The sequence below is a fragment of the Sceloporus occidentalis genome, unplaced genomic scaffold (assembly GCF_023333645.1).
Source record: "Sceloporus occidentalis isolate IW3139 unplaced genomic scaffold, rSceOcc1.0.p SCAF_61, whole genome shotgun sequence".
In the NCBI taxonomy this organism is placed as follows: domain Eukaryota; kingdom Metazoa; phylum Chordata; class Lepidosauria; order Squamata; family Phrynosomatidae; genus Sceloporus; species Sceloporus occidentalis.
The window spans coordinates 1380384-1407620 of NW_028317041.1; the positions used below are offsets into that span (position 1 = coordinate 1380384).

The 27237-nt window shown below is 39.0% G+C and overlaps 1 protein-coding gene across 1 annotated transcript in view; it reads left to right on the top strand.

Annotated features, from left to right (window-relative positions):
- The window catches only part of LOC149287394 (lipopolysaccharide-responsive and beige-like anchor protein), a 269868-nt gene that overhangs the window by 16939 nt on the left and 225692 nt on the right, over positions 1-27237 (top strand). The window contains exons 4-30 of the mRNA XM_089492899.1: positions 1446-1541; positions 1980-2101; positions 2987-3113; positions 4484-4603; positions 5092-5238; positions 5661-5858; positions 6914-7047; positions 7430-7538; positions 7836-7988; positions 8198-8366; positions 8943-9022; positions 9120-9182; positions 9504-9601; positions 9864-9956; positions 10339-10447; positions 11150-11231; positions 12700-12823; positions 13034-13226; positions 16188-17150; positions 17610-17782; positions 19133-19286; positions 19894-20074; positions 20710-20834; positions 21557-21664; positions 21846-22026; positions 22560-22950; positions 26714-26844. Coding sequence (XP_089349025.1) covers positions 1446-1541; positions 1980-2101; positions 2987-3113; positions 4484-4603; positions 5092-5238; positions 5661-5858; positions 6914-7047; positions 7430-7538; positions 7836-7988; positions 8198-8366; positions 8943-9022; positions 9120-9182; positions 9504-9601; positions 9864-9956; positions 10339-10447; positions 11150-11231; positions 12700-12823; positions 13034-13226; positions 16188-17150; positions 17610-17782; positions 19133-19286; positions 19894-20074; positions 20710-20834; positions 21557-21664; positions 21846-22026; positions 22560-22950; positions 26714-26844 — 4624 coding nt within the window. The remainder of the gene's footprint in view (positions 1-1445; positions 1542-1979; positions 2102-2986; positions 3114-4483; positions 4604-5091; positions 5239-5660; positions 5859-6913; positions 7048-7429; positions 7539-7835; positions 7989-8197; positions 8367-8942; positions 9023-9119; positions 9183-9503; positions 9602-9863; positions 9957-10338; positions 10448-11149; positions 11232-12699; positions 12824-13033; positions 13227-16187; positions 17151-17609; positions 17783-19132; positions 19287-19893; positions 20075-20709; positions 20835-21556; positions 21665-21845; positions 22027-22559; positions 22951-26713; positions 26845-27237) is intronic.

Consider the following 27237-nt stretch of genomic DNA (forward strand, 5'->3'; position numbering starts at 1 on the left):
AACAACGTGACTGGAGTGCTGTGTGTGTGTGTGTGTGTGTACACAAATACAATCCTAAAATCTTACATGCTGTTGTAAGAGCATGTTAGATGTGAATAATGTTTTAATTATTAATCGAATTTGCGTGCATAGGATATTGGTAGATACAATATTTCTTTACTGGCCAAATCTGTGAAAACTCAGCTTTTCTTTCTTGTTGGTTTTAATCAGATCTTTAAATGTTATTGTTAGGATTACCTTAGCTGTGTATTTCCTCAGGGGAAAAAAAAAGTTTGTGAAATAAAAGATAGTAATAATGTATTCTGTAGAACTTAGTGTTAGGAGGATTTATAAAAATATATCTTAGAAGATTGGTGATGAATTCTTCCTGATTTAACAAGTGCTTTGCTCATAGGTTTATTATTAGTCTGTGGGCCCCTCGTGGGCGAGACGTAGACAAAAAGCATTATGGTAAAAACATAACAGCGCTACAGATATCGACACAGACTGTAAATGTATATATCTATGACACATAGCTACGCAAATATATAGCTCTATGAATACACATTATTGCTACATTTTATTTAAGGTACCAGCAGATACTTCGGTGCTATTAGAGAGATCATCCTCACCCAAGCTTTGCCTCTCCTCCTGTCTCCATTCTTCTTCAAACTCCATAACTGAGTGTAAGCTCTGAAGAGCAGGACTCGCTTCTCTATCTGTACCAGTATGTCTTAACCTTTATTATAGGGACACTCCAGCCATCTTGTTATCATCCTTATCCTCATCTTTTATGTGTATAGCACCAACAATTTACACAACACATCTTTAGACACATAGATTCAAAGGGAATGGCAAAACTAGAACTGACAGACTACACTACACTACTTAGTCTATGTGATAGTTGTGTGGCCCTTGTAAATTTTCACGTGATCCATATTCTAATGCATTTGCCAGTTTCCCCACCCCGACTTAATGCCCGGCAGGAGCTGCATTTGGCTGAACGCATCTCCCTATACATCATGTGCTCTCCTCTCATCAGATCCAGCGCTCCCTCCGCTGAACGTTGCATGCCGGGGTCTGTCTATACCCTGGCGGCCGGTATAAAATCCTGAAGATGTAAATAGTTTAAGAAATTTTGGATCATGAAGAAACAAAGAACGCTTTCTATACTATGACTAGAATTTCCGTGTCATGTATTTTTATTTATTGTTGTTGCCAATCTGTATAATTTGATAATTGTGACTCTCCCTCTATTAGTAGCACTAAGCAATTTTTGAATAATCTGCTTGTTCCCTGTAAACTAAATCTAATCCTAATTTGAGCCTTTTTATCAAACACACTGGCTGCCATCTCATGTGGCATAGAAGTGATCATTATGCAAAGGTTGCATGTTGTAAACTTAACGGACGGTAGCAATTCAAATGACTCCTATTGAAGCCTCAATGTGTTCTCGATTTCTACAGCCTCCACACGCAGGAAAGTTATTGTCCGTGTTAAAGCACATGCCGCATAAGTACGGGCCTGAGGCCTTCTTCAACTTTCCAGGGAAGAGTGCTGCAGTAAGTAATAATTCAGCTGGAATATATCACAACTAGCATTATAGCCACATCTATAAATAAAATACCTTTTTTATATTTTATAGGTAATCTAATTTGAAAGTTAAGTTTTGATTGTGAAAGTACCGCTTCTTTGAGTATGCAGAGTTTTGATCCATAATGTTTAATGTTAGTATTGTAAAAGTTTTCATTGTTGCCAACGCATGAGAAGTTTTAAAAACTTCCGTTATCTCTATACAATAGTTCCGTAGTAAAGTAATCGTGGGTCCCATTGTGGTGATATGTACTGTGCTTCTCAATATGCTTGTCAAAGCTTTAGAGGTGTTAATGATGATTTTGGATGAAAGGGGTAGAGGAAAAACATCGGAAGGCGATCCTGGAGGTTACACGTCTCCGATAAGGGCAGTAGGGTGCTAAAATTGGTTTTATCTGTATTTGCAGGCCATAGCCTTACCTCCAATAGCAAAATGGCCATATCAGAACGGTTTTACTTTTCACACCTGGCTAAGAATGGACCCAATAAATAACATGAATGTGGACAAGGCTAAACCTTATTTATATTGGTAAGTGCAATGCCAGTGACTAGCATATTTGTATCCAGGGTTTTGGATATATTTCCTCACTGAAATCTGTGATGTCTTGCCCCTGGCGAAAGGGGTTCTCCTCCCAAAACGTTGTGGGTCTAATTCGTAAAGGGGAAACTTTCTCCCTCTCTCGGCATATTGTAAACAAAGCCAATGTTTGTAACCAGCGGCAGTGTCGTGAGCAATATGGTAAAGGGCAACATTGGTGGGCCTGATGGGACAGCATGCAGAGCTCACATTAGAATCGGCAGGAGTAGCAGCAGCCAATCACATGTGCAAGCAAAACACTGGTGCGTAGATAGCATGCCTGTGATTGGCTGCTGCCCCCCCCCCTGTGATTTCAATGGGAGCTCGCCTTCCATTGACTAGAATGGCAGTTCTACTGAGTGTGCACAAGAAGTGTGTGAGTGCTCCCTCTATTCTGTAGCGGAAACTAGGAGAGAAGTTCAGTGAGACCGAAGAACTCAAGGAATGCCTGCCATGTTTTGAATGTTGTAAAATGCACTCCATTTTTTTAATTTTTTTTTTTTTTTTTTTTAGAATAGCATGAAAATACAAACTTATTTAGGATACTTGATTCTGTCCAGGCGACTTTTTATATATTCTGTGTATTGGGGATATATTTACTTGTTTGTCAGTCACTGTTTTTAATTTTTTTGAAATTATTAATGTAACCATTTTCTGCAGGGAGTCTGTATCCTATTTACAAAGAAAATCGATACTAGGATTAAATACGAGATCATAGCGAGCGTTGAATATTAAAGAAACATACTTGGTATCTGTCAGGTTGAAGGAGTTTAATCGCCGGTTTCTTGCTACATAGTTTTCTGATCCTTTAATAATTCTGTTACTTTGCTTTCATAGCTTCAGGACAAACAAAGGTCTGGGTTATTCGGCTCATTTTGTTGGCGGCTGCTTAATTGTCACATCAATAAAGTCAAAGGGAAAAGGCTTCCAGCACTGCGTGAAGTATGATTTCAAGCCACAGAAGGTGAGTAATACATGCATGATGGGCTTTACGGCTAATTTTATTGTAATCAAATGCTCGGCAACTCTTCTGCAAATTGCGCTATTGTTATATGCTCCAGTAATGTGATGCTTTACTCTAGTGTAAGTACATGGGGCTTTAAATTGACAATCAAGTAAAATTAATGTAATAAACAGGTTCATTAGTAGTTGATAACTTTTTTATCTTTCCTATTTTATTTTTTTTTGTGTGTTGGCTATGTTTTTAAAAATGTTCTTCATATTATGTATGAATGGAAATTGTACATGGGATGTTTTGGATGTCTACTGGTAATTATCTAGTGTTAATTTAAATTTTAAATTAATGCAAGGACTGCCAGAATTTCACTCTTAACAATGTATATGGATATTGTTGAACAATAGTTCAGAAAAAAAAGCCTTGCTGCTTTGAACTGCAGTTAGTAAGAGTCCCATCGTTAAGTATAACCTTAAGATTAAGGGGTGAATTTAACCTCATTCTATTAAAAAATCTGCTGTCTTGGGTTGCATGGCTCGTTAAGGATAAGCTTTGTTTTTTATTTTGCACTCTTAAATAATGAAACATTTTAGCACTTTTCTGGGGTTCCACCTGCCCATGACTGCCAATAGAGACTATATAAAAGGGAACCTGGATATATTTACACCTTGTGCCAATCCTCGATTTTAAAGGGGGGCTCATGGCATTTCTCTTTCATACTAATTCCAATTAAAATTAAGTTATCGAAAATTGTGTTCTCTTTCAAAATGCTCTAGTTTTTGCATAATGTTTTCGGGCAGCTGATAAAGAATAGACCAAAGGTGGTCTATTGAGGTATAACAAAGTTTTCTTCATTTTTTTAATTTATTTTTTTTAAGGTTAGAATCTGCAAATGAGACAGAGGCAAACTATTGTTGGCCAAAAACAGCAAAATGCTGAAACCGCTTTTTGTCTTTAAATTTAAAAAAAGACTTTATCCAAACAATTACAATGACTGGCCAATGACAAGCTATGGGCCCTTTAGTTAAAGCTCAGACAGCAACAATTACCCTTAACTTGCACAAGCTGCTTGGGTACCTTTTTTGTAATGGCTCGTCTTAGGGTGGAAGTGGCCTTGGAAAGTTTCATGATTTTTGCAGGCCTATTCCCAACCAAATTGGGCCCGTTGCCCTGTAGATCATTTAATCACCTTGGTGAGAACATCATAATCTACTGGGTGATTGGGTGGTTTTGTAACTTGGTATGTGCCTACCGCATTGGGGTTGTTTTTAAATCCAAATGCCTTTACCAACAGTTGCGGCTCCTTAGAGAATCATAATCTGGCGATTAGGAGCCATTTATTTATTTATTTTTTTAACCTTTTTTTTTTTCCCCATCAGTGGTATATGGTAACGATAGTGCACATCTACAATCGATGGAAGAACAGTGAACTGAGATGTTACGTAAATGGTGAACTGGCATCCTATGGAGAGATCACATGGCTTGTTAACACGAGTGACGTAAGCTACCTTTCCTTAAAACATTTCAGTCCAGAGAAATCCGTTTATATTGGATCAATAGCTTTTTTTGTAATCGCAAGCTTGTATTTGTGTTGCTTTATGATGCTTCGATCCCTTTAATGCTCAAATTATACTTAATTTCTTGTGTAAGGATAGGAAAGTCCATTATGGCAGCAACAGAATGGCAGCCTCTTCTAAGACTTCAGGTCTTTGTGTGTGTGTGTGTGTATGAGCAACAAAACCCACAATTTGTATAAATTAATTTTGGTCCTGTGACCAATGAATAATGAAAGTCTGAAGTTCTGTCCCCTTTGCTGTGTGTCTGCTGCTTTTGTCTCTGCGAACAGAACTGACCTTCTTGGCCATTCAGAGTGTGCCTTTGTGTACAGGATTGTAGTATAATTGCTGTATTGTCCTATATTTACACAAGGATTGTGCTAGATTGGCTGCTTTTCCTATAATTTTGACATTGTGTTCATGTTCTCTAGACTTTTGACAAGTGTTTCCTGGGCTCCTCGGAGACGGCGGATGCCAACAGAGTGTTTTGCGGGCAGATGACGGCGGTGTATCTTTTCAGCGAAGCACTCAACGCTGCTCAGATTTTTGCCGTCTACCAGTTAGGTCCGGGATACAAGGTACGCTTCTAACATTTCATTTAAAATCCCTGGGTTACTATTATTCTACCTCTAAATAACGGCAATGTGGGTATATTCACTTTAATTTTAACTTTTTGTGCTTTACTGATATATTAAACACATGGAAGGTGTTGAATCCGCTATTGCTTTTCATGTACAGAGCTGTAGAACTTGTTGGCACCTTGAATTCAATGGTAATTTTAGAGGCAGGCAAAGCCTGATGATTTTCTTCTCCATCTCCCCTGTGAAAATTTCACATAAAGCAATTTATGTCCTGCCGTGTGACTGTAATCTTCAAATGAACTTCGTGTTTTTTATTTTGACAGTACCCTTTGGGGAATTGGTAGGCACGTTATAGTAAATGCATGACTCCAAGAGATTGTTTTTGATGGAAAATAACCCTGTTTTTCATTTTATTTCAGGGAACGTTTAAATTCAAGGCAGAGAGCGACAGATTTCTTGCCGAGCACCACAAAGTGTTGCTGTACGATGGCAAACTGTCTAATTCTATTTCATTTATGTACAACCCAAAAGCTACAGATGCACAGCTCTGCCTGGAGTCCTCTCCCAAAGACAATCCATCTATCTTTGTTCATTCTCCACATGCCCTTATGCTACAGGTAGGTCTTTATGATGAATGGCAAATATCAAGAATAGTTCACATCTGGATATTTGGCCAAACTTGCATATCGGGCAGCCCTAGCTGGAGTGCTTTAAGTGAACAAAAGTCAGGTTATTGTATAAAAATAAATTTTTTATTAAATACATTCTAAAATAGGATAAAACCCAGCAATTTTCATGTTGGCTAATATTACAGTGTCCTTAAGTAAAGCCGTTAGGTGGTAAAGCCATTAGGTTTTCCAGAAATATCGTTAGAAGCTATCAAACACCGTGAAAAGTTGGGCTCATGTTCCTTTTAATTTACAGTGTTTTCATCCCTTTAAATAGTTGTACGTTCCCAGTAAGATATTGAATGGAAAAGGGTTACGTGGGGACAGATAGTTGGCTGGAATCATTGGACTCCACAATTATTTGCCTCTGTGTAAGCGACGTGTATGCTTCCTGCACATGTTAAGTAGCACTCACACTTAAGACCATCGGTGGCAGAAGTCTAATGTATGTATGCTAGCAAAACATCAGTGGTTTAGATAAAACACGCATCCCGTGTTTCAGTGGGATCTCTGCTCCGTTGACTAGAATTTGACTAATGTGTATGACGAGTGCTCCCTGCTTTTAAGTAGTGGCAATTGAGTATGCGCCAAATGTCATGTTTTCTAATTCCAACAACTAAACCATGCATGCAGTGCATTAGACATACAACGTAATACTAGAGTGTTCGTTTAAGCATTCATAGTCTGGTTGAGACAAAAAGTGAGTAGAAGCAGAGCTTTTCAAAATCTTAAAAGCTTCAGCTTTTATACAAACATGACCGGTCCATCCAGTTCAGTCCTTCTACCTGTAAGATGGCCAGTTATATTACCTATAGTACAGAGCTCTATCACGGCTCGCACATGGCCACCTTGTAAGACCTTGAATGCCGGACAGGTGAAGTAGATCAGGGATTTTAACGCCGCTAACCATCCCCTACCCCCACTGCTGATGCCCTCATCTTTTTTAAAATAGTATTTTTTTTTTTCTCTTAGTGCTTATAGCTTGTATTTGTTGTTTTTTACAGGATGTGAAGGCAGTCTTAACACACTCTATTCAGAGTGCAATGCATTCCATTGGCGGAGTGCAGGTTCTGTTCCCTCTCTTTGCACAGTTGGACTATAAGCAATACGGGTCTGATAATGTAGACACTTCCATCTGGTAAGCGACATTGTACCATTCCCCAAAGGGTACTCTGTGGTTGATTTATTTAAGAATATTTTTGTTATTCGGTAAGCTATTTATTTTACAAAAACTTAGAAAAGGGCAGTAGTGTCCCACGTTCTCTGATCAGTTAGACTAAAGTAAAATAGCAGATATTATAGCAAATATGTATCCTTACGAGACAATTTAATGATAGATTAGCATTAACATCCTCTATGTAGCTGTTTTTCTGTATGTGGTTTGGTTCCCGTCTTTTCACAGATAGCTACTATCGCCAGGATTTGGAAGCTTAGGTCAAGGAATATCCTATGTTTTGTGAAACGAATGGCATTTACTGTCCACACGATAATAACCCTTTCTTTCTTTTTTTTCTACTTAGTTCCACCCTTTTGACCTTCATTTTGGAGTTGCTTAAAAACTCTCTTGCTATGCAAGAACAGATGCTTTCTTCAAAGGGCTTTCTTGTAATAGGGTATAGTCTTGAGAAGGTAAGAACTGGTGCTTAACCATTCTAAGTGGTGTTCAGGACTTCCTTGTTTATTTTCCAATTTCCAAGATAAGTATCCACTTTACCTCTGCGATGCTCAAAGCAGTGCTTATTGCCTCTGATTTACCGGTATATAATCAATTTACTTAAAGCGCAGGTTTCTCAATGCCTGTATTCACTTTGCCGTTCACCTTTGAATAAATCAGTGGTGTGCTTGATATAATATTTGTATTTATCCCCCCCCCACCTTCATAAGTTTTGAAGCTGATTTTTATTTTTGATATATGTATCTTTTCAGTCTTCCAAAACTCACGTGACTAAAGTTGTACTGGAGCTGAGTTTGGCGTTTGCGAAATACCTAAGTAGCCTGCACGATGGCGTGCCCTTACTCAAACAGCTGTGTGACCACATTTTACTGAACCCAGCAATATGGATTCACACGCCGTCCAAGGTACATAAATATTCACATTCTGTTCAAGAATAGAAACTGCCATGCTGTTAATGTTTAGACTAATGTCTCTACTTTGAACCTGCTGATTAGATTAAATGTCATCTTACTCCTTATTTTATGTCTGAGAAGAAGCCACGTTTATTTTGCAATTGGTCTTCTGTGTCAAATACTCTATTTGCTGTTTTTACACCTATCTCTGCTTGCTTAAGGTCCAGCTGGCTTTGTACACATACATGTCTACGGATTTCATCAGCACAGTAAACATTTACAATGCAGTGCGCAGGGTTGGCACGGTTCTCCTGGTGATGCATACCTTGAAATACTATTACTGGATTGTTAATCCTCAGGATCGCAGCGGAATAGCCCCAAAGGGCTTGGGTATGTTTCTCTACAGTGGTGTTCGTATGCTTTTCATAGTTTTCCGTTATTACTAAACCACCAGTGCATTCTGTAGCAATGGTTTTCTTGGGGCAGGGACCTCCATCACTAATGTATACGTACTTTATTGCACCCCAATCGAAAGACCTGCAGGCTACACTACTTATGTGACAACACGTTTCACACTCCCCTACGTTATACGGTACAACGTGCGAAGTAAATGTGTTATCGCTCAATATGTAATAATACATACATACAATGATGTAGCAAATGTCACAGGATTATGGATGTGCAGGGAAAGTAGATGTGCCCCCCCATTCAGGTGGTCGGCTGATAAATCCATAGTCTGTATGCTTCTTTCAATGACAGGGTGACAATGTTGTTAATTTTAGAGGAAACTTATTGCGTCAGCCATTATCACTAGTTTCATATTCTGGGGGATGACTAACTGTTTAGAGATCTTTTTCTTTTGTATCGTCTTGGTGTGGGTTTTAAAAAATCTGATATAGATAAGCCGAGCAAGTCTTTATTTTTTCCATTTCTCTGTTGATTTTTATTTGTTTCTTGCATCCTAAGATGGTCCACGGCCCAATCAGAGGGAAATCCTATCTCTCAGAGCCTTCCTGTTGATATTTGTCAAACAGTTAGTGATGAAGGTAAGAAACCAAGCGGTGTTGGCCATTTTATTTTAGTCCCATAAGGACAGCTTTAAAATGAATCAACATATTGAATAATTTATGCAATATCTTTCAGGATTATGGCGTCAAGGAGGATGAGTTGCAGGCAGTTTTAAACTATCTGTTGACCATGCATGAGGTAAGATGCCACTTGCAAGTGAAGCAGTCTTATACTCTTGCCACAAGATGTCACTACTAACAAGCTTTTACATTGAAAAAACAAAAATGTGGGTATCCATATGGCTGAATGTGATGGGGGCAGTTTCTCTGCACAGTCGGTTTTTGTTCTTTTTATTTCTATTTGTGTTTTGTAAATCTTTTGTAATGGTATCTGGCCTTCAGCTACTTGTTCTTTTATTAATAACATCCAGTTGCTAAGTCAGGCATGTGTATGTGCCGGACGGTGTTATTTTCTGGTCCGTGGCACTGATAATTGTGTCTTCTGTTCGTTTCCATGTAGGATGACAACCTGATGGATGTTCTTCAACTGCTTGTTGCGCTGATGGCGGAGCACCCAAGCTCCATGATCCCAGCATTCGATCAAAAGAATGGATTGCGGTATAACCTTTCTCTTTTTGTATTTTTCATTGATATTTCTTATTTAAAAAGGTTGCTTGCAGTGGAGTTCCAACATTTTTTACTTGCGCTGTCTAGGTCTGCATTATTGAAATGTCTGCTCGCTGCTTACATTTCATTCTTGCATCCCTTTTTGTTGTGAACGTAACGTTGTAGACGTTTGTTTGTCCTGCTTTGTTATGCCTGTTTCTTTGTATATTGGCCTTTTTACATCTCTTGTGTTTTTTTCCTATATTTTTAACAGGGTTGTTTACAAACTGCTGGCATCAAAGAGTGAAGGAATAAGAGTTCAGGCCTTGAAAGTGTTGGGATACTTTCTGAAGCACCTGTCACCAAAGTTTGTACTTGATCTATTTTTATTATAAAATAAAAATTTCAAGGTTTAAATAACTTCTAGCTCCACTGAAAAAATTCTAAGGTGATATGACTAGTCTTGTGAGCATGGCCACATGTTGGCTAATCGACTTTCCAGCTTTTAGTGCGGACTACAAATCTATGTATTGTTTAAACAAGTGGCTAGATGACTAGGACACACGCTATTCAATGGCACATTGGCTAATGGGTACGTTTTAGAAAGCAATCCTATCCATGTGAGTTTGAACTCTAAATAACCTAGTGTGCGCAATGGAGTACTAGATAAAATCATTTGAATGAGCTGTGTTTTTGATATTCTTGTTATATTTGAAATTATTTTAATGCTCCGATGTCTGCTTTTGCAGGAGGAAAGCTGAAGTCATGCAGGCTCATGGATTATTCTCCCTTCTTGCTGAGCGACAGTTGCTGCATACAAACATGATTACCATTACCACATACAATGTGCTGTTTGAGGTTATAAGATCATTTTTTTATCTTTTCATTCTTACAACCGCTAGTACCAATAATGCAAGCTATTCCAAATCCAGTAGGATTTAAAGTTCTGTCTGTGGAGTACTGCAGAGATTAGCGGAACTCAACAGGAATTACATCTGATGTGTTTGGCTTCTTGATGATTTCAGATGAAGTTGGTGCTTTTTGAGATGAGCTAAATTCATGAGGATTTGTCTTGGTTTAATTGTATATTTCAGTTTCAACTAAATGGGATAGAATCCTTTTTGGTTTTATTTTTTTGGGTTTTTTGTTGTTTTTTTCCCCCCCAGTCATGATGGTGTCCATCGAAGGGTGGAAGAAAAATCCTATGGATTTTCTGTTTTCATAAGAATTTTTGAAGTATCATATATTTAGAAAAAAAAAAAATCACTTTGAAGTCTGGGAGTAGATATGTGGAAATATCCGTTTTAACATTCCTTTAGTTGTAACAGGATCAACAAATCCCATTTACATAGATCAAACTCTGCAAATGAATAATGGACCAAGATTAAGTGCAGACTGCACAGTATGCAGGAATGTGCAACTTATGTAGGTTCCTATATTCAATTTACAGTAGGGGGTAACTGAGTTTTCACGTTTTAGTGTTTGATATATACAGTCTGTTTTAGCTTGTACTGACAGTGAATGTCCAATGAGGATTTTTGTAAAACTTTTTTTTTACAGATTCTTATAGAGCAAATTTGTACCCAGGTAATACATAAACAACATCCTGACCCAGATTCATCAGTAAAGATACAAAATCCTCGTAAGTACAAGTGTTCTGAATTACCTTATCACGTAGGTTCATCTTTTACTGATATCCTTCTACATGCAAAAATGAACTATAGCAGCACTACTGACCGGATTCATCAGCTATTGCATAATCCAGAGCTGTGCTGAGGGGCGAGGGAGACTTTAACTTCCCAGAACCCCCAACTAAAACCGTTCCACAAATTTTTGTTTTTGGTAATGAATACTTAGCAAATGGTATTTACAGCACTAAAGGTGTTATTAACAGTAATGACATGATTGTTCTTTCTATGAAGAATTCCCTATCAAAGTCTAGATCACATTTAAACTCTGATCTCCTGTGCACTAATCACACTGATCCTCAAGCATAACAATGTGTGTGTGATCAGCCAGCATGGGGACTAATCGTAGATACCAGCATGTTCTTCCGGTGAGGAAAGGAATGCCTGTTTACATTGTATTGGTGTAATGGTATAAGGCAAGCATGTTATGTTGGTGTACCAGCACTGTTTCCCATGATGATGCAGACAGGGGAGAACACAGGCTGTCATTAGAGATGTCCCTGCCGCAGCGATAAAGACTGGATGTGCCAATACGTCCTATGTTACATCTTCAGCCCTAAGTAGCACTCCAGCCTTATATAAATGCATATTTAGGTCCATTTTGCATGGAATAAATGATTTTTGCCACATGCAAACAAGTGGATGCATTCTTATTATTATAGTTCTTCCATCTCATTTAACTCCTACCACTATGCTCCCACCTCCAAGATGGACACAGTATCAAGGTTCAGAGTGTCTCCATGGTAATGGGATATTTCCAGACACAGAAAGGAGCATCTGCAGATATGAATACTAGAATTTGATATGTGCCGTTCATTAAAATGACATGCACTTCTTTTGCACCTCCTTTTTGTTTTATTTATTGTTCTCCCTCCTCCTGCACACGATACTATGCAGCACATGTATTATTCCTTCCTGCGCACAACATGATCCAGCAGCTCCAGAAACATTTGGACCTTTGGTTGGGTGCAGTGTTACCATGCCTACAAGCCTCACTTTGTCCAGTTATCTGACATAGAGCTATGAGTGTACTTTTGAGATTCCCTGCCAGTAGGGGTAATGGTTGGTACTTTAATTGCCAGAGTCTTGGGGTTTGTTTGCTAACGGAAGAGTTGGCAGTTGTGAAGGGCCAACACTGGCAGGTTTCCCCAGCAAGAGGTGCTTAGCTGGGCCAATACAATCCAAAATGTAATGTGTTAAGGAGTTTAAAGAAATCTCACTGGCTTAACTATACATTATACAAGGCCAGTCAAGCGCTTACTGGGGTTGGCCCTTCATAATGTGATCAATGATGAAGCTGAAACCACATCTCTCCTGATAATTCAGATTCTAGTAATAAACCCCTATGCCTTAAATTATTAAACCTGTTAAGCACTCTTGCAGTTGCCCTGACTTTAACGGCGTCAATAAACTGTTTTGTAGTGATACTCAAGGTCATTGCTACCCTCCTGCGGAATTCACCTCAGTGCCCTGAAGTTATGGAAGTTCGGCGCGTATTTCTCTCAGACATGATAAAACTTTTTAATAATAGCAGAGAAAACCGAAGGTAAGCTAACCTGATAAAAAAAACATGGCCGTTTTGTAGAAGAAATGCTATCTCGTTCCCTTTTAACGAAAAATAAAATAAAAATACTATAAATGGATGTACATCTTTATATTGGTCTTTTTTATAGTTCCACTAATTCTATTTCTTCATGTTAATGCATTTGCACCTTTTCTCCCCATTTATATTCTAAATGTTCATGTGTGTCTACAGGAGCCTTCTGCAGTGCTCTGTATGGCAGGAATGGATGCTCTCCCTCTGCTATTTTAACCCCAAGAACTCGGATGAGCAGAAAATTACAGAGATGGTGTATGCTATCTTCCGCATTCTTCTTTATCATGCCATCAAATACGAGTGGGGTGGATGGCGTGTTTGGGTAGACACCATCTCCATAACGCATTCAAAAGTAAGTACTTAGTATATGTATCCAAAATAATACTTTGCCGCTACTACTTGGTGTATTGATTCAATATTTCCTAATTGTACCATTCATGCACTAAACAGTGGTGGGTGTAAAGACCAACATAATGCAATTCATAAAATAGGTCTGTTATATAGCCACTAGATATGCATATGAATACATTTCATTTATGTCATCTAAATATGTTTTTTATGTAATGGTTACAGGCAGCAATCCTGTTAATGAAAGGGAATGTTTGTGTGTGTATGTTTGTGTGCATAAAGTGACAGCCTAGTTTCATTTGTTTGTTTTGTGTCTGTGAATGGATAATATATATTTTTATTCTTATTTTGTGCAGCATAAGGTGTACAAATGATTTATGCTGGTCAGCCAGACACATATAATATAATATATACACACACGTGCCCAGGGTGTTCTTGCATATCTCCCAAGCCAGACAGACAGCCTAGAACTGAGAGGACCAAATCCTCAGTCAGTTTTAAGAAGGATGCATGCTGACTATACTTACAACATTGGTGATCAGTTCAGTTCATTAAAAACTAAACCCACTGAACTCTGATCTGTGGTAGAACTATAATTCCAGCCAAGACTGGCAAGAGTGAAGCTGCTTGGGGGAGGGTAACTTTTTATAGATGCTTAGTTACATAATATGGATGCATACTTTACATTGTGTAAAGTATATACGCGCACACGCATATACACGCATATACACGCACACACGCACCCTGTGATGTGGCTCTTTTACCACAAGGTGGCAGTACTGTCTTATAAAAGGGAAGCTGTTATGCATATAAAAGGCCAGCGTGTAGCAAATTTTATTTTAATATGCCGTGCTTATGATAAGTGAGGTGTACATGTTTGAGATCAAAGAACATCACAAAATATTCTGTGGTACTGGAAAAAGCAATACCCAAGTTTAATGTTCCATTATATAAATCACTAATGAGTATTACTCATTAGTGCCAGATGTACAGTCTCATTACTTTTTGTAATCACATCTGCATTTTCATCAGTTGCCCACTGCCCGTGGCTGTGTTTTTAAGCCACATTTATGTGATAAACGAACAAGTGTTCCTAAATTGTAAAGGCTTTGCAGTGCTACATATCAAGATGCGTGCATCTGCTATAAAAAGCCAGAGAAACTCAATTGCAATTTTATTGTCCGGTTTGATAGATTTCCTGCCACCTTTGTAGCCGGGTAGTTGTTTGTCAATGTAGCGCTCTCCTCCCACAGCTGCACCGCACTTTATACGCAGGAACTGCTTCCCAAGCAGAATTGCACCACCGTACTTACTTTACGAAAGGCTTTAGGGATATATACGAGGAGCCAAAAGGAAATGTGTGCATATATTAAGCTAGATTTTATTGTAATATAGAAGAGCATGTCCAATTCTGCAAGTATTGTGGAAATGTACATAACCCCCTGAAAGCAAAATTAAAATCCATGCTTAATTCCATATTTTCTACTTTATTGATAACAAAAAAGAAAACTTCCTCAATTCATTTATTTATGTACTTTATGATCTTGTTTTCATTTTGAATTTAGAATTTGAACATTTGCAACCTCGTCTCATATATTTTTGTTTTTATAATGAAAGACATATATATATATATATATATATATATATATATATATATATATATAGCATTGGTTCCGATTATATATTACTTTTATTTTCTCATGTATACATTGTCTAACATCTAAACTGCTGTTTAGATTTATACATGAAGTAGAAATGCTTGTGGGACATTGTAGGATACCCTGTGATAAGTGTGTGTATGTATATAATATAGTGTGTGTGCATCTTATGCATTATATGTGTGTGTGTGTATGTATGTGTATGTATATATATATATATAAAAAGTGTGTTAAATATAAACAAAATGGCTACACATGTTATTATATGTTCTGTTTATTTTTTCAGTTGCTCTAATTTAAATACCTGCTTTTAATTAAAATTGAATATACCTGTGTGTGTGTATGTGTGTGTATATATATATATATATATATATATATATATATATATTACTATATTATAAATATAGTAATAAAGACTTATAGTATTTATTGGTCTGATTTGGGCTGTGAGATTTTTTTTTATATATATATATTTATTCCCCCCCCCCCCCTACCCTTCTTTCTGACTAATTTGTGTTTTTATTTACTGGTACTATGCAGGAATGCATTAGTGACATGGTTGTGATATAACATTTTCAGTCATAGTTAAGATGAATTAAACATTAAATCACAGCAAAATGTAGAGTAGAGGTTCATTTGGTTTCTGTTGTGGTATACAAATGTTTTTAATACACAATACTCCCTTAGCCTCTGTTTATGAACGTTGTTTGGTTTTCCCAAGGATCCAAGTTGAGTAACACTGGTCCAGTTTGTACTGTATAATAATTTGAGATTAAAAGGGGCGCTCCAGCACTCATGGCGCTTTAATGTTGATGATGGCTGCATAGGCCCTTTGCAAATGCATGGAGGGATTTTTCGGAATCCCTTTTTCCAACCCCAGCTAAATGTCCATCGGGAAATGTGTTCAACTGAACTTATCTCCGTGTACACCATATACTCGCCACCGGCGGTGGCTCACAGAAAACAGTTCGGACCCTTGCTCACATGTGTGGAAAATGCTGCCATTGATTTAAATGGAAGCACTTTCCGTCCACAGCCAATCAGTGGCAAGAATAGTCGGATTATGAGTGAGGTTGACCGCTGTTGCAGCAGGGCAGACTCTTTCATCAGATTAACACGTATCCTTTCAAAACCGCGTTTACTTACTCACAAAGTATATGTATTCTTCTATAGTGGGGGTCTCGGGGACATTATACTGTCCCTTTTTAAGTAAAAGCTGCATGTTTAAATCCTAAACTTGATTGTTACTTATATCATAACTTTAGATTCAATCACAGAAGCCTCATAATATTTATTATTATTTACAGATTACTTTTGAAATGCACAAAGAGAGTTTAGCGCAAGTTTTTAGTGAATATGAAGATCGAGTTGGTGGGGAAATTGGGCCTGGACCTTCAAGCCCTATACGCACAGTGTCTAGAAGCAGCACAGAGACCAGGCCTCAGACCCCACCTATGGAGTTGGTGGAAGCTATTACCACCCCAGATTGTTCAGAGGAAGTAGAAGGGGTTTGCGCAACAGAAATTGAACAAGAAAGTGATCCCCATCCTTCTGCTACTGAAACCCCAGAGAACAAAGACAATGCAATTGACGTCAAGAAAGCACTTAATGAGAATTTGTCCAGTGAAGAAGTAACCGATAACACAGAAAAATCTACAGCTGAAGGAATGACGGCCAAAGGTGCTGATGGATATGAGGTCATTGAGGCAACCTCCTCAGTTGGTGCTAAGGATGAACATGTAGAGACAAACTTCCAAGGTGACACATCAGACGTCTCCGTTGCCAAAGGAGGCAAAACAAATGGCGTTGGTGGTGGAGATAGCCCAGTGCCTGCTGTAGACCAACATCTTCCAGTTGTTTGTGAGAACTCTGAAGTGCAGCAGGAAGCAATAAGCCCAGCAGAGATTAATAGTGAGAAGGTGACCCCACTCTTAGAATGCACTGTAGGGACTGATGCTTCCACAGCACAGTCTGACAGCCTGTCTGCTGACACTAATGAAACTTGCGCTCCCGACGCTGCCACTTCAGAAATCACAGAGGCAACCTCTACATCAAATAATGACGGTTTGGGTGCAAGCGCTGACGAAGTTAAATCTGACTCTGTAGTGAGCCCAAATGACAGTGGTTATAGAACAAGTGTTTTAGATGTCTCCCAAATCTCTGAAAGAAAAATTGCAAAGCTGGATGTTGCTAGCATCGCTTCCGATACAGAGAATCTGGAATTAAAGGCAAGCACAAGCCACGAGGCAAACCAGCCTGCAGGAGCTGAGGTATGTATTACTCAGACGCGTGGAAGATATCTGGTATTTTGAATATGATTACATGTAATAGTTTGATTTCTGTGATTATAGTTGATACTTTCTGTTGATGAAAGTGCCTGTCTTCTATACTTTCTCTTTATGTATGGTTGGCCGTTTATGGTTCTTCTAGAGGATGAGAAGTACTCATGGAATAGTTTTTTTTGCTTTTCACTCTTGTCCCAAATGGTTAAAACAGGGTTTGTAGTTTGCATCATAACAAATGGCCCTCTTCCCCTCTTCCCCCCCCCCACAATGCTGCTTTACCTTATCATTTCCCATCAATGTGTCACGCCTTTCTTCTGCATTGTCCTTGTATGGTCTAGAAAGTGATTCCCTCCTTTTCCCTTCACATTCGTACATACATGATTTATTCAGGATGTTTATTGTTTCTGTACCTATGTGTTCTATTTTTTCCACTTTGGCAACCAGGCAACCAAACCACTAACACCAGAAGCAGAGCGAGGTGCTTCCTCAGACAGCCAGAGAAGAGACTCTAGATCTACAATGTTCCGCATTCCTGAATTCAAATGGTCAATGATGCACCAGAGGCTTCTTACTGACCTCTTGTTTTCAATAGAAACAGACATACAGATGTGGCGGAGGTTGGTTATCTCATGTTTACTAACAAGCATAGTAGGCTCACGTGTACACTAAATCATATGTGGACTCCCCTCCTATTTATTGAGTGTAAGGGTTTCATCCATACCTATTGCTTACCAAGTGTATAAAATCAAGCACATAAGCAGCCATCTCCATAGACAAACATTGTCAGTGGAATGGGTTGTACTGAAGAACCGGGTGACTTTAAACTTGGCACTGTCATAGGGTGCCACCTTTGCCACTAGTCAGTCTGTGAAATTGCTGCCCTTGTTTGATGTAAGTGCTATTTTAGTGAAAGTAAGTGCCATTGAAGTAGGAGTAATAGCTCAGTCACGAAGAAGTAGACCACACACACACTCAGAGCAGGGCTGTCAAGTGAGGAAGCACATAAAAATTGCCTGTCCTCTTTAGCATCACTCACTATAGAGTTCCAAACTGTGCATCAGCAGAAGTACTGTGCGCCTGGGGTGTTATGAAATGGGTTTCCATGGCCGAGTAGCTGCATACAAGCAGTCGACTGGAGTGGTGTAAAGCACATTGGCCCATCAGAGTCCAGCAACAATCAGGGGTTGATGGATGCCAGGAGAACACTACCTACGGGGGTGCATAGTGCCTACTGTAAAGTTTGATGGAGGAGGCATAATGGTCCTGTGCTGTTTTTTCAGGGGTTGAGCATTTTAGTTCCTGTGAGGGGTGATGTTAATGCTACAGCATTTTAGACAGTTGTATGCTTGGAAGGATCTTTCTACTGTGCTCCTAAGCACAGAACTGCGCCCCTATGCACAAAGCAGGTACATAAAGACATAACTTGATGAATTTGGTGTGGAGGAACTCGAGTGGCCCGCACTGAGCCCTGACCTCAACCCCATCGAACACCTTTTGGGCTGAACTGGAACAGGGAGAGGGAGCCCGGCTTTCTCATCCAACATCAGTGCCTGACCTCGGAAATGCTCTTTTGCCTGAACGGTAGGAGTTCCCACAGAAGCACTCCAAAATCTTGGAGGCAAAGTCTTGGGGCAACTCAAATTAATGCCCATGGTGTTATAATGGGATGTGCAACAAGCCCGTATAGGTGTGATGGTCAGGTGTCCACATATATTTGATCATGTAGTGTATTTTTCTGCTAAAGCCTGTATTTCTTAAAGCTGCTTTACCTTTATGTAGTATGTGGATATAATTGTCAATGCATATTAAGAATACCTTTTTTGATGGCTATTATGTGAACGTGTGTGTGTTATAGTTGCTGTGTTGTATGGCTTAGCACTGTTGAACTATGTTGCGTGTAATGCATTCAGTTGAAACCATTGTCTTTCGTCATTCACTAATTGTAATGTGATTCCCCCCTCAAACAGCCACTCCACCAAGACTATAATGGATTTTGTGAACAGCAGTGATAATGTAATTTTTGTGCACAATACAATCCACCTCATCTCTCAGATAACAGACAACATGATCATGGCTTGTGGTGGTATTCTTCCATTGCTTTCTGCAGCCACATCTGCTACGGTAAGAAGGATGCAGTACATCAAATTCTGTTATTCCGTAATGACTGCATCTGAACCTTCATGTAAGTGCCACGCTTAGTCCAAGTGGCAATTTTGATTGGCAAGTGTTCAATTAATACAGCAGCCGCCAGCCTTTTTGATACACAAGCTTAAAAGGCTATGCACATGTTGCTCCCCTTTTTCTTTGCCACCAAATTGAACGTAGTTACTGTACTTTCAGGGTAATATTCCACTCCTTTACAGTGCTCTGTCAGCACCCAAACCGACCACACAGTGTTCGTCTTTACAATTTACAGTCTTAATCACCACATCTGCCCACCTGCTGCATAAGGTTGCAGCTGTGTCATGTGTTACAGAAAGGTATTGGCAGAGGTTTTTAGTTGTAGCTCATGTGCTGACAGCTTATGAGAGGTTTGAACCCCAGCTCGGCCTCAACAGTCAGAGAATGGACATAACTGCTCTGTTTGTCCTCCCCAACGCCCTATTGACATTCCCCAGTTTTCTAATCAAGTTTTGTTATTAATTGGGTTAGATGAAAACGGATAAGAAAACTTTTTCTGAAGTTTGTGGCTGCAAATCTTTGTTTTTTTTGTTTTTTTGGAATGCAGCATGAACTGGAGAATATTGAGCCTACTCAAGGACTGTCCATAGAGGCCTCTATCACGTTCCTCCAGAGAGCAATTAGCCTGGTGGACGTGCTTATTTTTGCAAGTTCTCTGGGCTTTACGGATATTGAAGCTGAAAAGAACATGTCTTCTGGGGGAATTTTGCGCCAGTGTCTTCGGTTAGGTAAGCAACAGTCCCCACTACAAACTATTTTCTTAACCCGTCAATTATTTTTAGTACTTGAGAAGATAGTTTGAAGTTATTTTATCGTCATGTATCATGTACATGTAACAGCATTAACCTTAAATGATCAAACGTCAACCTTGTCCATGGGTGGACCGTAGATGGTTACCTCTTTCTGCGTGATTTGGTGCTGACCCTTCGCTAATCTTGAGCTGGCTATAAAGGTTTTCAACATTTCAACTTTTATCTTAAACTTTCAATGCTGTAACATTCTAATTCATAGTAGATGTGGCTCTAAATATTTTTCATCCTTTTCATTGTTACTCCTGTCTGCCTTTTTTTGCAACGTCTCCCAGTAGGAGACCATTAGATTGTGTGGAGAAGAAAAGTTTACAGTCTTGCCGCGTAGGGTTATGCAGCTATACCAGTCATTGAATGTTGGTTTTATTGTGGTTCAGTGTATATGTAGGCTAAGAAAAAGTAGCTTATTTGATGTAGAAAGTTTGAATGCATGGGCAAGTCAGTTTTCTTTTTCTCACAAGACCAGTTTACCTATTCATTTTCCAAATAAAAAGATATTTGGGTTTTCAGGGTAAAAGCAGGTAACGCTTTACCAATTTGTCTCCTGTCTGCAGTCTGTGCTGTTGCTGTAAGAAATTGTCTGGAGTGTCAGCAGCACTTACAAGCAAAATACACAGAAAACCCAAACAACCCAAAGGCGATCCAGCGCATGGTGGGAACAGCCAAGTCTACCGCTAAGGTAATGTGGATGAAGCATGGTGTAAAAGTAGCACTCTAGTTATTAACTTTGTAACCAACATGGTTGCTTGTGCTGTGATATGGACTCAAAATCCTTTTGAGAGATTGCTATCCGATAGCCTGACTGATGCTATGCAAATTTTGTTCTTGCCCTGTATTTTATTATTAAGATCAACTTCTGAAGGCTTAGAAATGTGGAGTGACTTAATCTTCTTACTCTTCACAGTTCACCCTGGATTTTGTGGCATTCAGATTTATATATTTTGTGTAATAAAACCATTTACTTTGGACTACAGCTTACTCTATCTGAGAAATAAATAAAATACCCGTAAAATATATTTGCATGTTTAAATGTTCTCTATCGTTGTTTAGATATCCATACTCCTCTATTACCATTATATTATGCATTATACAGGACCAGCCCTTTTTGCTAGTGATGGCCCTTTATAATGCACCTTTTAAAGTAACCTATCAAACATTGCAGCTATAGGCCCATCACAGGTTAAGGTCTACTCAATATAGTGTTTAGAATAACTGTATGATATATTGATCTGACTGGATAACCTTCCAATTTAGTGCATGCCGTCTGAAAATTTGATCCTGGAGAGGGGTCAGAATTTACACTAACATTTTCTTTTTACTGGCAAACAGCTTAAGCACCTGAAGTTCATTACAGGAAGGGGACATTTTTGAATTATTTATTTTTTTTCCTGTGTTCTTCAGAGCCCAATTGATATTGTGACAGGAGGGATTTCTCCCGTGCGAGACCTTGACAGGCTTCTACAAGACATGGATATAAACCGCTTAAGAGCTGTGGTCTTCAGAGATGTGGTGAGTTGAAGATCAATGGCTTGTTCATTTGAAATCTTAAAATTGTTGTGTGTGTATGTGTGTGTGTGTGTGTGTGTGTATATATATATATATATATATATATATATATATATTTATTTATTTTTATTTTTATTTTTTTTTCTTATTTCTTTAACCTTCCCCTTTTTCTCCCCACATAAAGGAGGACAGCAAACAGGCACAATTCCTAGCACTGGCTGTTGTGTACTTTATTTCGGTGCTCATGGTATCAAAATACAGAGACATCCTGGAACCTCAAAATGAAAGGAAGCCACCTTCAGCCAGCAAGCCTGCAGTGGACACAGAGAATGCTAGTGCAGATACTGGCTCCACAGCCCAGCAAGGTACGGATGTGTCATCAGAAACATTTCATCAATCAGAAATGACTATTTAATAAAGGCCGTACTGCTGTCATTCTGTGTAATATATATGTGTGTAAATATCACATCCATATACATCTATATATGTATCTTGATGTGAGTGTGTGCATACATATATGTGTATATATATTTATGTATGTATATTTATATATTAGTTACTTATTCATACATACATGCGAACAAGTACCTATACTTGTAGGCGTTTGGCTCAAAAATAAATTGGGAGAATTTACATGTCACATGCCAACTGTATGTTTGTATGCGTATATTGTGTGTGAATTTATCTAGACATAATACAGTTTGCCCAGTAGCACCTTCCATTTACTAAGCTTTGGTTATGTGTGGATAAAATGCTAGTCTAAGTATAATTTAGCCTGTGTCTGGCCAGTCTAGCCATTGGTAACTTTGTGAAATCGCTGTTTAATATTGATGGTTCCATGCTAATAAAAAAAAATGTACTTCATAATCTGTAGAGGGTGTTGCTGGAGTTCCATCAGGACCACCACCATCTGCTGAAGATGTGACTAGCGAACCCATGAGAAGAAGAGATTCTGGGATTGGGGAGGAAACCGTTTCGGGCCCTAGCACTGGTTCAGACGTAGTGACTGAAGCTGGTCCGGATCCTGTGAGTTCAGGCCCTGATGCCATTAGCGAAGTGCTGTATACACTTTCTTCTGAGGTCAGAAAATCAACTCCGGAGTCTGCAGACAGTGGAGTGAGTGAGCAGCTGCCTGCCAAAAATGTCAATGTCAAAGACATTCTCCGGAGCCTTGTGAGCACACCCGCTGATGATGCCATTGTAGACCCTGCTGTTTTACCGCCATCTTTCCTTGGTGCTCTTGGAGATTCGGCAGCTGAGCGTTCGGTGCAATTCAGATCCTTTGACAGGTAATCCATGCGCATGTAACATCAGATGGACCCATTGTTTGGAAACACTAGTATTACTGCAATCATGCAGTTTGTTGAAATTGATATCTGTAATGGGTGGCATGTCTATCACACGGATATAGGTGGATCATTATTGATTCCCTTGGCCCTGCTATTTCTTAAAGTTGCTGGTTGATCATTATCAATGCTATGAGCCCCTACCTAGTACCTTTCTTTTATCTGGTGGAGTTTGATGTTTAGCTTTTTCTGTAATTTACCATAAAGGCATAGACATGCAAGTTTTGAATATTTATTAAATGGCAAGATATCTTATGTGCACATTGAAACTATTCCCTTTCATATGGATGGTATATGTTCACCCTACTGCAGACTGCTGCTTCCTGGCAGGCAACACTCCAGGGCCTGCTATCCATTTGCACGCTCCCAGTACATTCTCCACCAGAAGTAGATTTGAAGATTAAACCCTTCCTGTGCCCATCCTAACCAGTAGCACACTGGCCTGCCAGACAGCTTGGCACGCCATTAAGCTGGAGAGTAACATAATTGTCATGTTCTACGCTGTATTGCAGCTGCAGTGATGTCATAGCTCACGTATATCATCTACAATCTTGGATGGAATCAAATAAGCAGTCAAGTTCTCTGTTTCTAGGAACCAATCTTGTCTGCCTGTTTTTCCTGATGTAAAGGATCAAACTATAATTTGTCATTGGTCTTGTTTTATTCAGGATAGTCATGTGCCTATCCCATGCATGTTGAAATAACCCCACTGTATTAACCTCCACCCCCCCTGAAAGGAGGCTTTTCCACTTATTTACCACCCACTCAGTAAAGTAAAACTTCTGTGCATTACATCCAAGCCTCTGGCCCTTTTCAGTGGGAGCCAATAAAGGCTGGCACTCGATTCACGGACTGAGCCAAGTAACAGATCATTAATGTGTGGGGACATGAGTTACTGTTCCTCTAGCATCGGCATCGGGGTGCAGGGTAGTTTTATTGTAGCTTGATACAATAGAAACACACTTTAAATGAAATGGATAGTCATGCAGATAGCAAGTATTGTCTTATTGCTTTGATTATTATACAGCACTTTTTCTTATTGAAAGTGACCAAGAACTGATTCTTTAATTTCTTCCACCCATACAAAGTTAGCCCTCAAACTATCATGATTTACGAACTGAAACTTTTACGTGCGACCTAAGATGAAGATGGTTATATATTGGAGCTTATAATCAAATAAGACTGTGTTTTGTTGAGCACCTAAGAGCTCTAGATTATGTCAGCGTGGCGCTTCTTTACATCTGCGTGTTCAGTGAAAGTGAACATGACAACTAGTAATACTGGAATGTTTCCCGACTATGGTGTTGTCAGGTTACCCTGTGTGGTAAGAAGGCGATCTTATGTGTTTTGGGTAACCTGTTAAAGTGTGGATCCATAAGCTGAATGATATTGGCAGGGATGAAGCTACCAATGAAAGGCTAAGTATGTTAAAAACAGCTGGAGGGCATTTTGGTGTCATGGAGCCCAGTGGACCATGGATGGTGCATTATTATTATAATTTAGTTAAAAATAAAAAATCCCATTTTGTTTTAAAACTTTTTTTTATGTTCTATAAGCTGTAATGAAGTATTTGTGGTATGGAGACTCATGACAATGCATAGACCTTAATATGGTACAGAATCTGTTTTATATTTAATGTTCTGCTTAGTGGCAGCCACAGAGCTCAGCCAGCTTATGTTCTATAAGAGACACCTTGTCTTTTCTTTAATGATGGGCTTTTTTTTTTTTTCAAACCAGTGGGGTATCCCTGAGAATTTCAAAGCATCCCTCTGATCCTGCATTTATCTGTGGAATGCTTTGTCAGAAATCAGAACTCTCCTCATATCTTAAGGATTATCTACTTTCCAGCCATAGCTGGATAATATACAGTAACGGCTACACTAGTGAAGCTCTATTGAAATACTGCCAGGAGAAAGTCTGCTGCGAACAAGGTGTGCACATTGCTTTCCATGCCAATGATGTCCCCGCCATCTTCTGTCAAGATCAATTGGGGCGATTAGTGAGTGTCATAAACTTGTATTGATGGCGTTCAAGCTACGGCACGGTTTCTTCTTTCTCACTATAGAAAGGGTACATCATTAAGATGCCGCAATGTCTTCACAATGATATAAATGCACAGAGGATAAGAACTGGTGAAGCGAGACCTTCAGATAGTTTTAGTGTTTCCAGGGAACAAAAAATGCCTCCAAAGGTTAGGTACATTTAATTTAAAATGGTTTATGATGAGATGGCTTTCTACAAGGGACTTTAGAAAATATTTAGGTTTAAGCATCACATCCAGTGGTAGGAATTATTATAGGGATTTTTTTTTTTTTTTGGGTGGGGGGCGGTGTATGTGAACAGAGATCAAGATTTACATTTGTGATTGATAGAATAACATAGTCAATGTGTCTAGGTCATTACTTCTGAATCTTTGTGATTCTCTGGTATTTCATGTAACGTGGCTTTAGGTTTCCACTCATTAGTGAGGATTATTATTTGGTTATAGTGACTTTATACATTAAAAATAATTGTCAAGCTTTGAATAGATTTCTTGTGGCGTTCTGTAAACCACTTTACCGTTGTGGCTGCAGTCTCGGATTGCAAGTTTGTTGACTTATTTACGTTAAGATGAACAAGATTATTTTCTCGTTGTATTTGGAGATCCATGTTTGTGTTGTATGCAAAATGAAAATATAAGTGGACTGTAGATATGGTAGCTTTTTTTTTTTTTTTTTAATGGGGAATAGGCTCTGGCCCCCTGAGGTCTGCTGTTCTCATTCAGCAGGCATTAATTATCTGCGCCACAAAGCCCCTGTACAGTTCAGCATAATTGGGACTAATAACAGACTGACCTTATGCTTGAGAATATTTATGGTTGCCGGTCTTTTTTTCACCCTTGTCCTGTCAGATGTGATGTAAGCCCCTGTTTTGAGATCTCTGCCGCTCTCGCACGCACCCTTAAAAGATACATTACTTTTAAATATGACAGTAGATTATTAAAGTGTAGCTTAATTTTTGATTTTGCAGCCCAGTGGAAAGTTCGGTTTGACGTATAGAAAGAGCGTTCTGATTTATGGGATTAGGCTCCTGATGGCGGGAAGGTTCCTGGCGAGTAATTGGCCATCGCTTTATTCACTTGTCATGGTACAATGACTTGTGTATTAAGGAAATGGAGTTTGTTAGAGGAAAAGGAAGCCTTGCATGTCATCAAGAATCAAGGTGTCTCGGAGGACAATGTTATAATCGGCCTTTCTGGCCTTGAACAGATTTGATTTGTGATGCCTAATCATACAATCCTGTTTCGTTATCAGCAAAAATAATGAAATATGTGCATAAAATTGGATGTTAGGTTTTGTCCCTTTTTATCAAAGCGTTTGTATTTTATGATTAGAATGTGTGTTGTATTTACTTCCATTTGCCAATGCAAATTCTCCCATGAAAATAAGATCCTTGTCAATTCTGGTTTTTGCTCTTTGGTAGCTACTTGGAGAAGAATGTCATGGTTCCCCATAAATTGTACATTACCTTGTCATTTATTGGTTCTACATTATATATTTTATATGTGATCTTTTGATCAGAGAATGGTCATCAGACCTTTTTAGATGCTTGAAGTGAAGAAATATCCAGTTTTTGTTCACTTATGAACTTTTCCCCTTGAAAATGTTGATGAACAGGAAGTAATCGCCCACCTAATGAACCATGTTTCCATATCTCTTTTCCACAGGAGTGTTGTCATTGCTCCAAAGAAATCTTTCTCCCCATCTCCAGCTAATGTTGCTGCCGTCCCACAAGCGGTCAGCGTGGTGTCATCAGTGGAGGCTTCTCAGGCAGCGGAGGCCGACAGAGAATCTTCTGGTTAGTGAACATCGCCGTCCTTCATGTACTGTTGGGAAGGCTAGGTCCAACATATCGGTTGGGATCCTTTGGGCTTTCGCAAGCGGGATCCTGTACGCAAAAGTGCTACATACACACATTTTGTTTTCTTGTAGAAAGCAGTGAATGGAGGTCTTCTGTTCTGCTTTTCTCGGATTTATTGACACACTCCTCAGTAACAAAATCTAGTCGTAGTCTGAGACCTATTCAGGATACTTCAGTTATGTTAACAGCTGTTCCCTGCATGCAGTACCCCAGCAAATTCTTATGACTCGTATCCTCAATGATTTCACTTTTAATTGGTTTTCTACCAGGCCTGCTTTAAACATGGACGCTTAAGGTGATGTTTTCTACTACTAGTACTTGTTTAAATGC